Source organism: Pieris rapae, chromosome Z (assembly GCF_905147795.1).
Source record: "Pieris rapae chromosome Z, ilPieRapa1.1, whole genome shotgun sequence".
NCBI lineage: Eukaryota > Metazoa > Arthropoda > Insecta > Lepidoptera > Pieridae > Pieris > Pieris rapae.
In genome coordinates this window covers 11757920-11772279 of record NC_059534.1, presented here as the reverse complement: position 1 = coordinate 11772279, position 14360 = coordinate 11757920, and the positions used below count along the sequence as shown (strand labels likewise).

Genomic DNA, 14360 nt, shown 5'->3' with positions numbered 1-14360 from the left:
AGTGATGTCAGGAAAATATCGAAAACATTTGAAAGATAAAATATATTAATCTCAAAACCTTTTAAATATTCATCGTTAAAATCAGTATTAATCTGAGGTCGAAGCATTACATAGTGTTCATTTCATTGTGATGTAATGTCCGGGACAATACTATTTTAAACCTAGAATAACTTTCCACTAGACGCCTCGAAAGCCCCAGGCGTCGCGATCTTGTATAATTATGATTGTCAAGTCCTGAGCAATTCAGGGTAAGAGACGTCATCGGGATGTTTGTCCTGGTCTCTGCGCAGGGTCTATCAAGCCATACAAAGGCTACCTTTTCATAGAAAGCAACATGTAGACTTAACTATTCTATTTTTTTTTTCAGATGTCATACATACAAATTGTGAGACTTATCTGCGAAATGGAGGAAAAACCTTCTGGGGTACAACGGAACGCAACTAACGGTATTGAAAAAAATGATAACAATGAAGACGAATGTCCGTTCTTATTTAGCACTACATTTAAAGTAATAGAGGAAAATATTCTTGTCACAGAAGAGACGAACTTCAAGGTTTTTCAAAAAACGTCACGCTGCAAAAAATGCTATACGCGAAATAAAAAAGTGAGAAGTAATGATAAACCTCAAGCACACCCTTTACTATGCGACCCTTCTGTATTGGAACTTAACCAACATAGTAACCTAAAACATCGTTATATTATAAAAAAGGTGTATCATGAACACAATGGAAATTTGTATCTGTATAGCGAAGATATTATTCAAGAATACAAGGAAAACCAAACAACTGAAGAGCCTCTAAGAGACGTAGGTAAGTTATATACAATCACAAACTATTATTTTAAATGGCATGCCTTTATGCACATTAAGTATACTGATTACTGTAAATTAAATAGAAATGAATTTGAAGCAGTTTTAAATTTATGTTTTCTTAGCTGTGCTGGTATTTCTAGTTAAGCTGGTAGGTTAAGTTAATTTCGTCGCATTGCATATAAATTCTCTCGTGGCACTTGCCTATTATTTTGTAAACCGACGCCAAAAGAAGGTTATCTTATCAATTTGACCTGTGTGTATGAGCTATCTGAAAATCGAATAATATATTCAAGCTTTCACGCACGTGTGTTGACGATGTTTATATAAGCTTGTGCACTAATAGTATATTTCATTACAAGTGCGGAAAGCCTGTCATTACAACGAGTTCCGACGAATGTCTACCCGAGCCGAGGCGCAGCCGAAGGTGAGGGTTGACAGTCGGGACAAGTTGCAATGACGGTACCGCACGTGTACTGAACGACTATTTTTAATACAGTTGCGAAAAAATTAAGCAATTTAATTAAACTATTTGCTTTTTTTCTATTCTCTCTACGGAATAAATTCGTTGCACGTAGATATGTAGCGACTTATATGTTTCCGGTAAATTGTTCTCCGAAGCATTTTATGCAATTATACTGCGTTCGGGTGGTATTCATTCAAATAAAATATCGTCGAAATTACTCATTTTGTGCAACAAATAACTCAACTCGAAAGAATATGAGCAAAGCTTGTTTTTTCTTTTCTTCACCCATTCTGGGTAGGCAAAGGGAACTTGGCCTATACAGCCAATTCTTCAGTAGACTATTTTTATTGAAAGAAAACCAAAACTAACTCATTGAGTCCAATCATTAAATCTGATATTTAAACAAATAGTAGCTTCTTTTTAAAATATTTGCATGAATCATAAAAACTTCTGTGATTTTTTTTAGTAATAACTTCATGGTTAGTTTTTTCTTTTTATTATTTTTTTATTGATATGAAATATAATAAACCTAACCTAACTTATTGAATCCAATTATTAGTAAACTTAAAAAATACGTATTTGCATATATTATAAAATTCTTTTTAATATTTCTTTAATTGATATGAAATAAAAAGAAACCTAACCGAACTTATTGAATCCAATTATTATAATATTTAGAAATCATATATCATAAAAACTTCTATGAATCTTTTTAATAAAACCTTCGTGGTTGGTTTTTTCTTTTTAATACACATTGTTTTGACAATTGGCAAAGAAAACGCACGAGTGCGGGAATGGCAAAGAAAAAGCACGAGTGTGTAATAGCCCACTTTCCGAACGCTATACCTCCCTGCAATATGCCACTTTTTGAGCAACTGTATTAAAAAAGTCATATCAATTCACCAGTTTTTGATATGCTTTTCCTTACACTCTTTTCTGTTTACGCAGCACAAGAAAAGTAATATTTTTAATTAGTAATATTCATAATATATAGAAATGGATAAAGATATTTCGAACTCCATACAATCAAACATACACTTTAACTGTAATTGATACGTCACTGAACCAAAAAGTTATGTCTTGGTAAACATTAAAATATTTTAACGCGCTGTAGTGCAGTAGACGCTCCTGAATCTAATGGGGACCTTTGAGTTCAGGTCCTTACTCCTTACGCGACAATGCTAGCACTAACTATGGCTCCCTTAAGTAAAATAATGATGTTGTCACACTGAAGTCATATTTAGGGCTGGGCCTGGTTGCTGATTCTTACCAATTGTGTTAAAGGTAGATCAAAATGGATCGTTAAATACGTGTGACATTTCTTTTCTGATTGGGTATATAAATTGGAAGTTATTTAAAAATAAAACTAAACCTTATAAGCTTATTAAACAATATAAAGATAAACATGTCCAATGAATTTCTTTAAATCTCATAAAAAGTACTTATTAACTACCTACTACTTTAATAAACATTAATTTATTACCCTACATAAAGCATTCTTTTATTGTTTATAACGCTTTCGAATATAAGTACATCCCCGAACACTTACAGTAGATAATTATTGATGTGAAACATCTATAGCCGCACGTAAAACCGATTTCTGGCGTGGCGACGCATGCCGTGGCGACGCATCGCCACGCTATATGATATACAGTCTAAATGCAGTAGTAAATTTCACATTAAAATTTTATTTAATGAAAATAATGTTTATTCAACAAATAGTCATCGTTATCTGGAAAAAAATCGTAAAATTTGATTTTATCATTATGACATATTATTTAGTTTCTATCACAATCTGTTCTTTTCTGCATATAACTTTTACAAAATAATGTCGATGTTTCACATCTGCCAGGCGTCCCGTGACAGCTCTAATTTTTATTGACCTAAAAAAATGTTTCCTTCAAATAATATAAGTATATATGGCAAAACAACGTTTGCCGGGTCAGCTAGTCTTACCTATATATAAAATTCTCGTGTCGCGGTGTTGTGGGTAAACTCCTCCGAAATGGCTTTCCCGATTCTCATGAAATTTTGTGTGCATATTGGGTAGGTTTGAGAATCGGACAACATCTATTTTACATCCCCCTAAATGTTAAGGGTGGGTCCACCCCTAAATTTATTTATTTATTTTTTAGACAAAATTTTTCGTTATCATTTTTTTAAGATACACTCTACAAAAATACACGCAACCCTAAATTTTCACCCCTCTAGGATCAACCCTTATTTTTTATTTGTTAATAAAAAAAATTTGCAAGATTTTTTTTTATTTTGTTATGACTTAGAATAAATAAAGTGCGTGCGTACAAAGTACACATGTCAGAAGTTAAACTTTGTTAATTTATTATTACTAACATAAAAGCCCCAATAGATGATCATGTTCCAGTATATGATTTCCTGTTTACACACTGTATACGTGCTACGTGATAATATAAAAAACCAATAAAGCATGTATTATTTCTCAATATCCTTTATTCTCTCTCTCGTTCAATCTTTCTTACTATAGCTCTCTCAAACCTCTCGCTCCATGGCACTGTGCGTGATACGACAATCGCTCAATATCACCTTTTCTCTCGATCTTTCTCACTTGCTTGCTCCCTACTCTCACTCCATCGCTAGTTGCTTCATGCTACGTTCGCCCTGTCTTACTCTCTCTCAATCGGTCTCGATCGCTCTCTCTTTCTTTTTCGACACTTCCGTTGCATACTTGCGTTTACATTAATTGTAAAAATTTTAAGCTCATGCGCAAGTGAAACTCACTTCAAAAAAAATTGTATGACCCTGAATTTTTCACTCCTCCACGACCAACCCCTATTTTGTTAATTTGTTAATTATAAACTTTTTTTTTTGGCAATTTTTTTAATTTTTTTGTGATGACAATAAAAATATTCATATCTCTCTCAATTTTCACTCTTGATCAACCCCCTATTTTTACATCTCGATTTTTTTTAATCTATCCACAGATCCACAATAGGGTTGCAAGATGGCAATCAAATATTATAATTATTGTAGTAGAATTAAAAATATGTTTCCTAGAAATAACATACAAACAAACAAACAACGTTTGCCGGGTCAGCTAGTACATAATATAAGTTTCTTAGCCGATTTAGCCGTTGACATTTCAGTTGCCTTTCATTGTCTTGCTGTATACTTTTTTTCAAATTTAATATTTTATAGCCCTTGCGAACGAAACGAACGAAAATAATTACGTAGTCTACTTGATGTGTTCCCTCTCCCGATTGCTAAAACGTTTTAAAATATTCTCTCAATTTCTACAGTGTTAACTCATTGAGATTTAGTTCATGGCAAAATTAATTTTAAACTCATCATAATTGCTGGGTTTTGGTGCGTGGCATATTATAATCTATCTCTACCATAGACAAATATAAAGTTTGGCAGTTTGCTTAAGTTGCGTTCCAATGCTGAATTCAATTTTTTCCCGGTTCAATTCTTTTTTTACTATAAAAACTACTGTTACAGTGGCACAATAAATTCACTAGTTTTAGGACATAGACCTGCCAGCATAGATCGGTAGGCATAGAGGTCGCCTATCGTCAAACAAATCACGAAAATGTATTTTGACATGTAAGTAAAGTAAAGCAAGCACTGCTCCATGCGTGCAGCGTGACTCTTAAGTACAGTATTCTGTGGTAATGTGATACGTGAACGATCGAATGACAAGTTCAAAAAATAAAATATATTATATTGTGATATTTTGCTATTACAAAAACATATTTGAAATTTTTTTATACTTATTTAAATTTTAACAAACCACAGCAATAAATATACAGTGTTTCTAATAATAACTTTAAATCAACCGCGACAGGTCCGTTTGTTTATTGGTTAACATCCGCCATTTTGTACAGTCGTTTGTTTAGTGTTTAGTGACTGGCACTGGTAACTGGTTCGTTTTATAGATACCTAGTGATGCTATATTATTGAAGGTAGGGTATATCTACATTGTGCTGCTGTATGTGATTTAAAATGTTTTTGCTGGAAACGTTGCTGACGAAGGCTCATAATTAAAACGTGCAAGCTGTCACGGTGACGTCTAGTAAAGGTCTCCGTATTGCCGGATGTGTCCTAGTATCAGTAAAGGCTGAATAGCGTGCCACCTAGAGTGGTTTACGTATCGTGAGACCTATGCTGCCAACGATATGAGTGGAAACGGCAACCAGGTGCCGCTGGCACCACCGCGCGGTCCCGTACCGTATCCTTTTGTATTTACCTATGTTTTATTTACGTAATGTTGTCCACTTCAGAATGCGTTTGCGAAGAGTGATTGTGTGGTTTTTCATTTTACAAAACATTAAATGTAGGAAGTGTAATTATTGTTTTAGAAGGCTTCAGAAGCAAGGCTTACTTAATTCTCGACTAATTGTGATTGAGCTGGAGTATTCTTTTAAAAGTTTCATATGTAATAATTATAATTATTAATAGTAGAACATATTTTTTCTTGTGTTAACAACTGTTAAGTAAGTATTGGGGAGATGGGGATTTTGATCCATTGAGCACTTAACAAACTTCAATTTTTGAGAAGAATAATAATTTATAGAGTTTACAGTTTGCTTAAATGAATAAAAAGTAGTATTATAAGTTATATTATTAAATTTTAAAAAGATAATTTAAGATCTTTATTCTGTAAGGCGATTTTTAATGGCGAATTTAATTTACTTAGTGTATGCCATAAATGTAAAAACTAATTTATTGTAATATAACATATTTAAAAATAACATTTACATTTTATTACTTGCAGGTTATTATTACTAGCAGTCCTTATAAGGGCATTACACATAGAATATCTTTTCCTATTCTTAGGAAATCACACAATGTAAATATAACCCTTTTTCAACAGCTTGTAAATTCTTCAACTATCATGCATTTGGAACAACATCATAATGACTACAGCCATCCTAAACATTAGTATAATTTAACTAACTTACCCCTGGAAGGTATCTTCACTTCTGGTGCAAAGAATCATCCCCTAAGTATGCTCACTCATATTCTTTGGGTTTGCGACAGAATTTAACTACATAGGCTAAATCAGAAATATTTCTGTTGTATAATTTGCACCATGCGACCTTGGTCAAAAATCTGCATTGCTAAAGTTCTGTAGCAAGCTTTATAACTGTATATCCCATACTTTGTTGGCTGTCCATGTTGTGTTCTTTACACATGAATGTCTAGTTGAACATTCATTGTTATAGATATGGTACTTCTGTGTCAAATTGATGCACAATATTCTGACTACATGTCTCAATTTGAAGTTGATAAGTAGCATATTTGTTACTAAAATTAAAATTCTATACTAGAAAAGTTTTGGGGTGGGGTAGTAGAAACCCTGTTAAAGATACCGCTACAAAGACTAAGTTTTTGTTTCTTTATCCCCCAAGAATGATTCTTTTGTGTGATTCATGTCTCCTAAATTTAAAGACACTCCCCTTAGTAAAATGACTAATGTGTGAACACACAGCCTCGGTATAGTTGGAGTCTATCTACAAACTAGCTTACAAAAAGCTTGGTTTGGGTTGGGCTTGCCAGTATTCGCTGAGGTTAAAATGTAAATGCTACAAGCCTCAAGTATAACATCATATGATATAACTATCACACCTCTTTTGACCAGTTCAGCAAAGAACTTGGTGGATTGTAATATTTAATGTAAAACCATTTTTTTATTGTGATCCCTCTTTAATAAGTTAATTAATATTTATTAGTGTAAATATGAACAATACGAAATAGACATTTACATTAATACCAATGCATACATTAAGTTATTTACAGTGACTTAGTACATTTGCTTCAATAGATAAGCACTCAATTACAAATCATTAACAAAATAAATACATTATTAAATGTAACTTAATATTGTATGATTTCATAATGAACTTTTTTAATGATACAAGTAGCATGTATCACTTTAGAATAATTGTTTACAAAACATTTGCTCACAATGTATTTTGATTTGTAAACATGTAGTCAAACAATGTGAATATTTCCTAAAATAGAAATAAATTAATAGGAAGAGAGCATAATAACATATGGTAGATTATAAAGGGCTTGTTTTTCAGTGTTTGATATTTAATTATAATGTTGCATATTAATAACAGTTACCATAACAGCAAAACATTCTGTGAATAAATTATTGGTGAATTGTAACTTAAAAATGATTTTTTTTATCAGTCAGAAGCAAAGTGGATGGCAATGGAGTCATATCAGTGTATTTTTGTGTGATTCAAAAGTAAACTAATTTTTTAAGGTAAATTTTACAAATATGTAAAACTTGTTTTGATTGACCCGGATTTTTGACCAAAATTTATTAATAATAAGGAAGTCATGTTTTTCTTGCATTTACACTGTCAAAATTGTAAAAGTTCCTTATCTCATTTTTTTTTTTTAAAAGTACCAATAATTTTTAGATGCTGTTTCTATTCGAGGTATGGTAAGGCAGTAGTTTTCTTTGTTGATAGTAAAAAAATCACTGTTATTAGATACTACCTATAGTTATCTATGTTCTTGGTTTAACAGCCGGCAAACATATCAGGTCATTTAATTTGTGAACACTATTTTTATAGCCGGCTGTAATGTTAAAATATAAAAAGGCTTCTCATTTTCATAGTAGTAGTAAGCGTAGTTTTTTCTGATTTCACGGTACGAAACATCTCTTGCAGTTTATTAACATTCAGTTTATTACAAATAACCGTACGTAGTTATTTAAACATTTCAAATGAAATATGTTTGTTCTTTGTTTTATAAAAACTAAATTTAAACCGATTTATATATTTTTTTCCTTCATGCTTCCAAATGTAAATTTTCTTAACAATTAATTACTTAAGAGAAAATTAATTACTGTCATTCCTTATTTGTTTTTCTTAAAAAGAATTGAAACATCTAAATCTTAAGACGTCGCCACGCGTTAAACAAAGGATAGATAAGTGAAAGAAAAGAAAATCACTACCTACTAAAACCACTACATTTGGAGTTTAAAATTCACTTGACTCCCGATACTGAAATTAAATGCATCTTAACCATTGCCTTTTAAAAGAGACAAAGGCAATTCGTTATCGTCACCGCGGCGCAGTGTATTCTGCGACAAACTTTCCCCGGCGCAATAGTGGCGGCGACCTCTCGCAGGGGCGACCGACGATATGCGAAACGCCTCCTGTGGCGATGCCATAGTGCCCTCTCCCTCTACGGCCGCTCGTAACCCTCGCTTATACAATAAAACCGTGATGGAGTGAAGGGTGTACTCTGAACGAATTTTGTATATTTATTAAGTATTACGCGATAAATCGTTGTGTTTATTATATGAAGTGGTTTCCCATAAAAGTGCTAGCTTTCGGAGTTGTTGATGCTCGTTAAATCATCACTGAACTCACGACTGCTTAATATTTTGAATACGAAAAACAGCGCCCGATGTAGCGCGCCGTTTCCATATCGATTTTCTCCTTTGCTGCATTATATTACTCTTTATATTGTGAATGCGGTCTGCAAATAATTTATTGGCACCATGCGTTATTCGCTCGGGAATTTTAAAATATTATCGTAATTAAGTGCTGAAAGTAGAAGCTAGATATTATAAGAAATATTCACCAGCCAGTACAAAATGAGAAGCAATAATTTAGTATCCAGTGCTAGATAATTTAGTGTAACGGGAGCCTCGCCAATGGTTGTGTCGCCACAGTTTTGGGAATGGTTCAACGTTTGGCTTGCTCAATTTTTGAAAAATTTGTATCATGAAATTAAGATGGTCGCGATAAGAGGTAACAATTCGTATGGAAATTTGCCGCTTGGTTGTGGATACCCTGGAGGGCAGCAGACCATTGACATCTCACAGAATCTCCAGTCGTCGCTGAATATGCCCCACGCAGTGGCACATACTGTGGCTGCGCCCCGCCACCACCTAGCGACACCCCACAACGCTCCCGTGGCCAATCTTAATCATCTGGGACACAACCAACAGCGCGCCAACCGCATGAACCCCACAGTAAACCATGTTAATCATGTCACACCCGACCATCAAAACCAGAAGCATATCAACCAGGTGAACCACGTGAACCACTTGAAATCCATGAGCCAAATCCGTCATTCCAGTTACAATCAAGGGACTGCTAGGAACCAGACTCACAATGGGCACAAGTTAAATAGCAATATGACCCATGTGGGGCATATGAACCATCCCAACCACGGAATGCAATTGAACCACAGCCAAATGGCTCATAAGCAGGTGCAATCGCCAGCTAAGCAGCAAGCCATACTTCATTCTAAAGTAAATCGCCCTTCGCAGTACCGCGTCGGATCTCAATCCAGTAAGTGGCGAACCACACAATCGCTTTTTTTAAACATGTATAGGCTTAAGAAGAAGTTTGTAGCGCCATTTCATTTTTGTGGTAAATTTTCGTGTAAGCGTGTGACCATAATATTTAATGAATTTCCTTAATAAATATGACACAGTTATCCGCGGGCCTCAACACCACACAGTGAGTTGAATTTGCTTCAAAGAAGAAAATACCTTTTTATTTAGCCTGTTTCAGCTCATTGCTGTAAAATCGGATTTGCCCAAAGTGAAAATACAGCCACAATTCGCATGGATTGTATTTTAATCAGAATCGCCTTGTGTTATCGATTTTCTTCCTTCGATACGGTTTTACGATGCATAAATATCGCTTGTATATATATGTATACACAAGTGTATTGTATTTAATAAGATTGTTCTAAACTTTTTAAGTAGGCATCATGATACATGATACTGCCAGGTGGGTCGGCGTTAGCTCAGCACTTTTGTAAAGACAAATGCTACGTTAACAGTTAACCAAATAGATGAGTAGGGATATCGTCACTATACTAATCGTACTTAACTGACAAACGCGCAGCGGCTAATTTAAAACTGTTTTATTCATTAAATGACGCATGCAGTAATCAATTACTTAAATTTATTTAATTTGTCTATGATCGATTTGAAGCAAGATTTAATTGGATATTTTGTTGTGTCAGTGTCTATACCAGGATCCGGGGCGGAGTGTTACCACCCAGGTGGCGCGGCTGGTCCTTCCTACATGACCGGCGGCAACGCAGCTGCCACCGCTCCGACTATGAGAGCCCCGTCGACACCACAGCCTTCCGCGCCGCCGCAGCCTGAGATGACCAAGAATAATATGGTAAGTGAACTAATATTCAAAGTAGCTGATAGGCAACAATAATAACTTAACTTTCTTTTTTCTACCATACATAAGATTTTTTACTATTTATTTTTAAAAAGTTTAAAATTATAAATTATTCAATACAGCTACAGTTTGATTACGATTGACAGAGGGGCCTTATTAATATGTTATTATTTAAGGAAATATATAAGATGTCCACCAATGTTGTCTATTTGTTAACATAATGATAACTTCTATATCTTCAATATCCGAAATATATCAACCAATTATGGTAAAGCTATCGAACCCGTATTAATGATCTATAAAAAAAATATTTTTGAATAAGCTGTATATGTCTTTAAAAAAAGAAAATTAATAAAGCTTTGCTCAGTTCTGCGTTCCGTTCCATTTAACACCCTTTCGCTCTATTTCCATATTTTGTTATCGGCATATGTCCAGTTCTATAACTTCGTGGTAACTAGACACTTAAAAGTATAATTGCATTATTTTGTAAGGATACATTTGTTTACCAGGAAACTTTAATCCAAACTGCACAATGAAATAAACAATATAACAATAATTTTAAGACGCGTTTATTATGTAGTATGTATTCATTATATCTATTTCTTTTCATTATACCGAATTTTGCTTGAGTAAACAAAGTTGAAAGCATTTCGTTGATTCGATGAGAGCGATGGCTGTATCAAATCCCAGACGCAAGTTATTCTTATACGTAAGCGTTGCGCTTGCATTTCAATTAAAACAAAATATAAATCGTTCGGACTTTCGAAGCATTAATATAGTGGAAGAAAGACGCTGAATCCTTTAATGAACTTTAAACAAAGCAATATGTAATTATTCCACACGACCTGGCCGAGATAAATTTAAAGTGGGCTTGAAAACTAATTCCAGGGCCATAATTATGTGTCACCGCCGAACGCAACGGCTGCGGCGAGGCCACAGTATTCCAACTTCCAGTATAGAGCTGCTCAGCACTCCACAAGACCAGCAACCCATAACAGGTAAGGATTTTTTTTAAAATAAATTATACTTCTTTTGGCGCGATGGAGAAAAACGATGAGACTGAATTTTTACGAAGCGCGCGCACACCAACACCGAAATTCGAACTCGTAAAGTTAGGTTTAGGTGGCATGGAAATCGATAACTATGTTAAGTTGTATATTTTAGTATAGTTTAGAAGAATGGAGATGGGGTGGTCGAACTACCTATGATCAGTTACTTGGGGCGGCGATATCGCCGTGCCAAGTGGTAGTTCAGCAGATTAAAGCAGCCCAATGCTGACCATCCATATACAGGAAAAATTAGCAAATCCGAGTCTTCATCTGCTTCCCGGGGTACAGCCAACGGGAACCGTTACGGTAAAACCGTGAGAGGGGAAGTGTTATTTGGGCTGATTAAAAAAAATTGAAGAGAACCTTTTGTTTGTGCGCGACGAGCTGAAATTGTCATGTACATTAAATCTGTGTAATTTAGAATTTTCTTTGCAGTGCGAATGTATTTACTAGTAATATTACCTGTGTCTAAGTAAAAAAATTACGTAATGCCATAAAATATTATTTTAATATTTAGTTGCTATATTAACCCAAAATTTAATATTGTAAAGAAGCAAAGCATGACACTATACTAAAATTAGAGTATACGTATTGAATTACTTACGTCAATGTTTAGGTCCCTTTTGCTTTTGAATAATTCAATAAATCTTTAAGTGGCCCATCCTATACGTTTGCGACGTTGCCACACTTGCATGTTGTAGTCGCTATTCAAAGATCGGCCTCGCCTAAGCATCAGGGCGTAAGAATTATTTTTAATCTCGCGATGGTTAGCCAAACATTTTGAATTGTTAGGTAAATATTTCTTATTTACTCAAGACAATGTACCTTATCTTATTTGGAAATATAAGTTTCCAATAAACAATTGCGTTTCTCTGAAAACAAAGAAACGACTAAGGTCTATTATTAAAATTATTAAATCCTATTTAGGCTTTTTACAACAACATAATAGTTAAACAATATTCACTGAGACATTGACTTTTGCATCCGCGTTGACTGCTAGCGCCATCTAGTACAGTATTGGATAATACATGTCCACTGTTTTACCTACAGATGGAAAATAAAGAAACACACACTCTACATATTTGGTAAACAGTAATGTTGGCATTAAAATAATTAGCCTCGACCGGGGGTAATAATCGTATTAATCGGCGGGGATCGCGAAACACTGGTTGACATCATCAACGGAGATGTGGCAACGGCTGTGGTGTCGGGTGTGTAAGCAAACTGAGACGAAGACGAAGACAATTCGCACGAAATCTTGCCAACACCATTTTCACCTTGGCTTTGAATCGAACTTACGAATTCAACTTAAGCCTAGCGGCCAACGCTGCTTTAGTTCAGTGGTTAAGATGTTAATATCGCGTAGGAGACAATCATAGTTATCTAGGTTGTTTATATTTTATTTTAATGTATGTGCAATTTTTACAGGCAGCAGCAGCCTTATATGGCACAGTCGGCGGGTACGACTGGTGGACCGGTGATGTACCATCCGACATTGTTATTCCCAACCGCTCATATGTCAATACCTCAGGGATATCAGCCTCGATCCACGAATCCTGGGTGAGAAGTATTAAAACTTATTTCTTAAATAATAGTTTTCCTTCTCTATGCAAAGTGTAGTTGGTTGATGAAATAGAATCAAAAAAGACCGTATGTTTGTATGTTTAATTAATAACTGTATTTTTTTCAGATACTATCCATACATGTCATATGTATACCCCAACACAAATCCAAGCCACACTTCGCCTTGTGAGTAATAATTTTGCTTATCTTACTGTATAGGCTTAATTATAAATAGATAATAGATTACTAATCGGATCCCAGAGGATTCCTGTACACACGTCTTAGATATAAAAAAATCAAACTGTTTAAAAATAAATTGCAAGAATTTGGGCCGCTTTTAATATATTTATATTTCTGTAAAAACATAACTTTCATAAAAACAGTATTTATTATTATTATTGGTGAAAATACTAATGGTCTATATGTTTAACCAGTGACTTACTCACCAGACTACTATAACGGTCAAGGTGTTGGGAGTAATGCAGCTCGTCCACCAGGTCCGCTAGTGCCTCCGGCACATCAGCCCCAACAACAATCACATATGCAATTGCCTGGTATGTATAAAAAATATTTTAGTTATAAAAGTGTTAATAGATTAAATATTGCGGTACAAATTGAAATATGCAAGAGATTTTGTGTTATTTATTGTCGAGCGTACAAAAGCATTTTTTACAGGTATGCGTATTCCACCTGCAAAACGTACCTCGCGCCGGGTGCCTATAATTAACCCAGTCACTAGTAAGTAATTCTCACTCGCTAAAGTTACTCACTACTACTCACACCTCATGTAAGTCTTCACCAGACGACAAACATTCGATCCTTCCCTTTCAGCAATATCTGGGCCGACGGCCCATTGATTTCTAGATATTCTCTAGGTTGCTTTAATGTTTGCTTTAGGTATCTTCTTTCTGAAATTTCACTTCTGATCTATCTTTCTTTTTAATTGTGCCTAGAATTTTCATTTCAGCAGTAACTTTTCCTGTTTTATGGTCTAAGTCAAAGTGATTAGCAGTTATGTTAAAAATTAATTGTATGTTATCTGTTAAGACAGATATAATTTTTGGTGCACACCAAGTTTGTACAATTCTTGTATCGTGAAGAATTTTTTATTGTAACACACAGTTATTTTTATTTAGTTATAAGCCGTAAATCTTCTTCATAAATAAAATAATTGTTTTTCACAGGACAAGATATATTTACTGAAGATTTATTTGCATCGGAAAATGTGAGTGAGAACTCGAGTGAAAGGCAGACGCCTCTAGCGGTATGTGTTTCTAATTCATTATTATAAAAATGGAATTCAACGTTTTAAAGGC

General features: G+C 34.4%; 1 protein-coding gene across 6 annotated transcripts in view; it reads left to right on the top strand.

The window, feature by feature from the left end:
• The first annotated feature begins 790 nt into the window (after nt 1-790).
• The window catches only part of LOC110995268 (eukaryotic translation initiation factor 4 gamma 3), a 29310-nt gene continuing 15740 nt past the window's right edge, over nt 791-14360 (top strand). Inside the window, exons 1-9 of one of the 6 annotated variants that reach the window (XM_045634119.1) lie at nt 4903-5481; nt 9723-9748; nt 10263-10426; nt 11321-11430; nt 12910-13041; nt 13172-13230; nt 13479-13598; nt 13720-13782; nt 14229-14308. In XM_045634119.1, the coding sequence (XP_045490075.1) occupies nt 5429-5481; nt 9723-9748; nt 10263-10426; nt 11321-11430; nt 12910-13041; nt 13172-13230; nt 13479-13598; nt 13720-13782; nt 14229-14308 (807 nt within the window). In that variant the 5' untranslated portion in view covers nt 4903-5428. Of the gene's footprint in view, nt 810-4902; nt 5482-8753; nt 9578-9722; nt 9749-10262; nt 10427-11320; nt 11431-12909; nt 13042-13171; nt 13231-13478; nt 13599-13719; nt 13783-14228; nt 14309-14360 lie in introns of those variants that run through there. The other 5 variants (XM_045634118.1, XM_045634120.1, XM_045634117.1 and 2 more) reach the window with 5 other exon arrangements.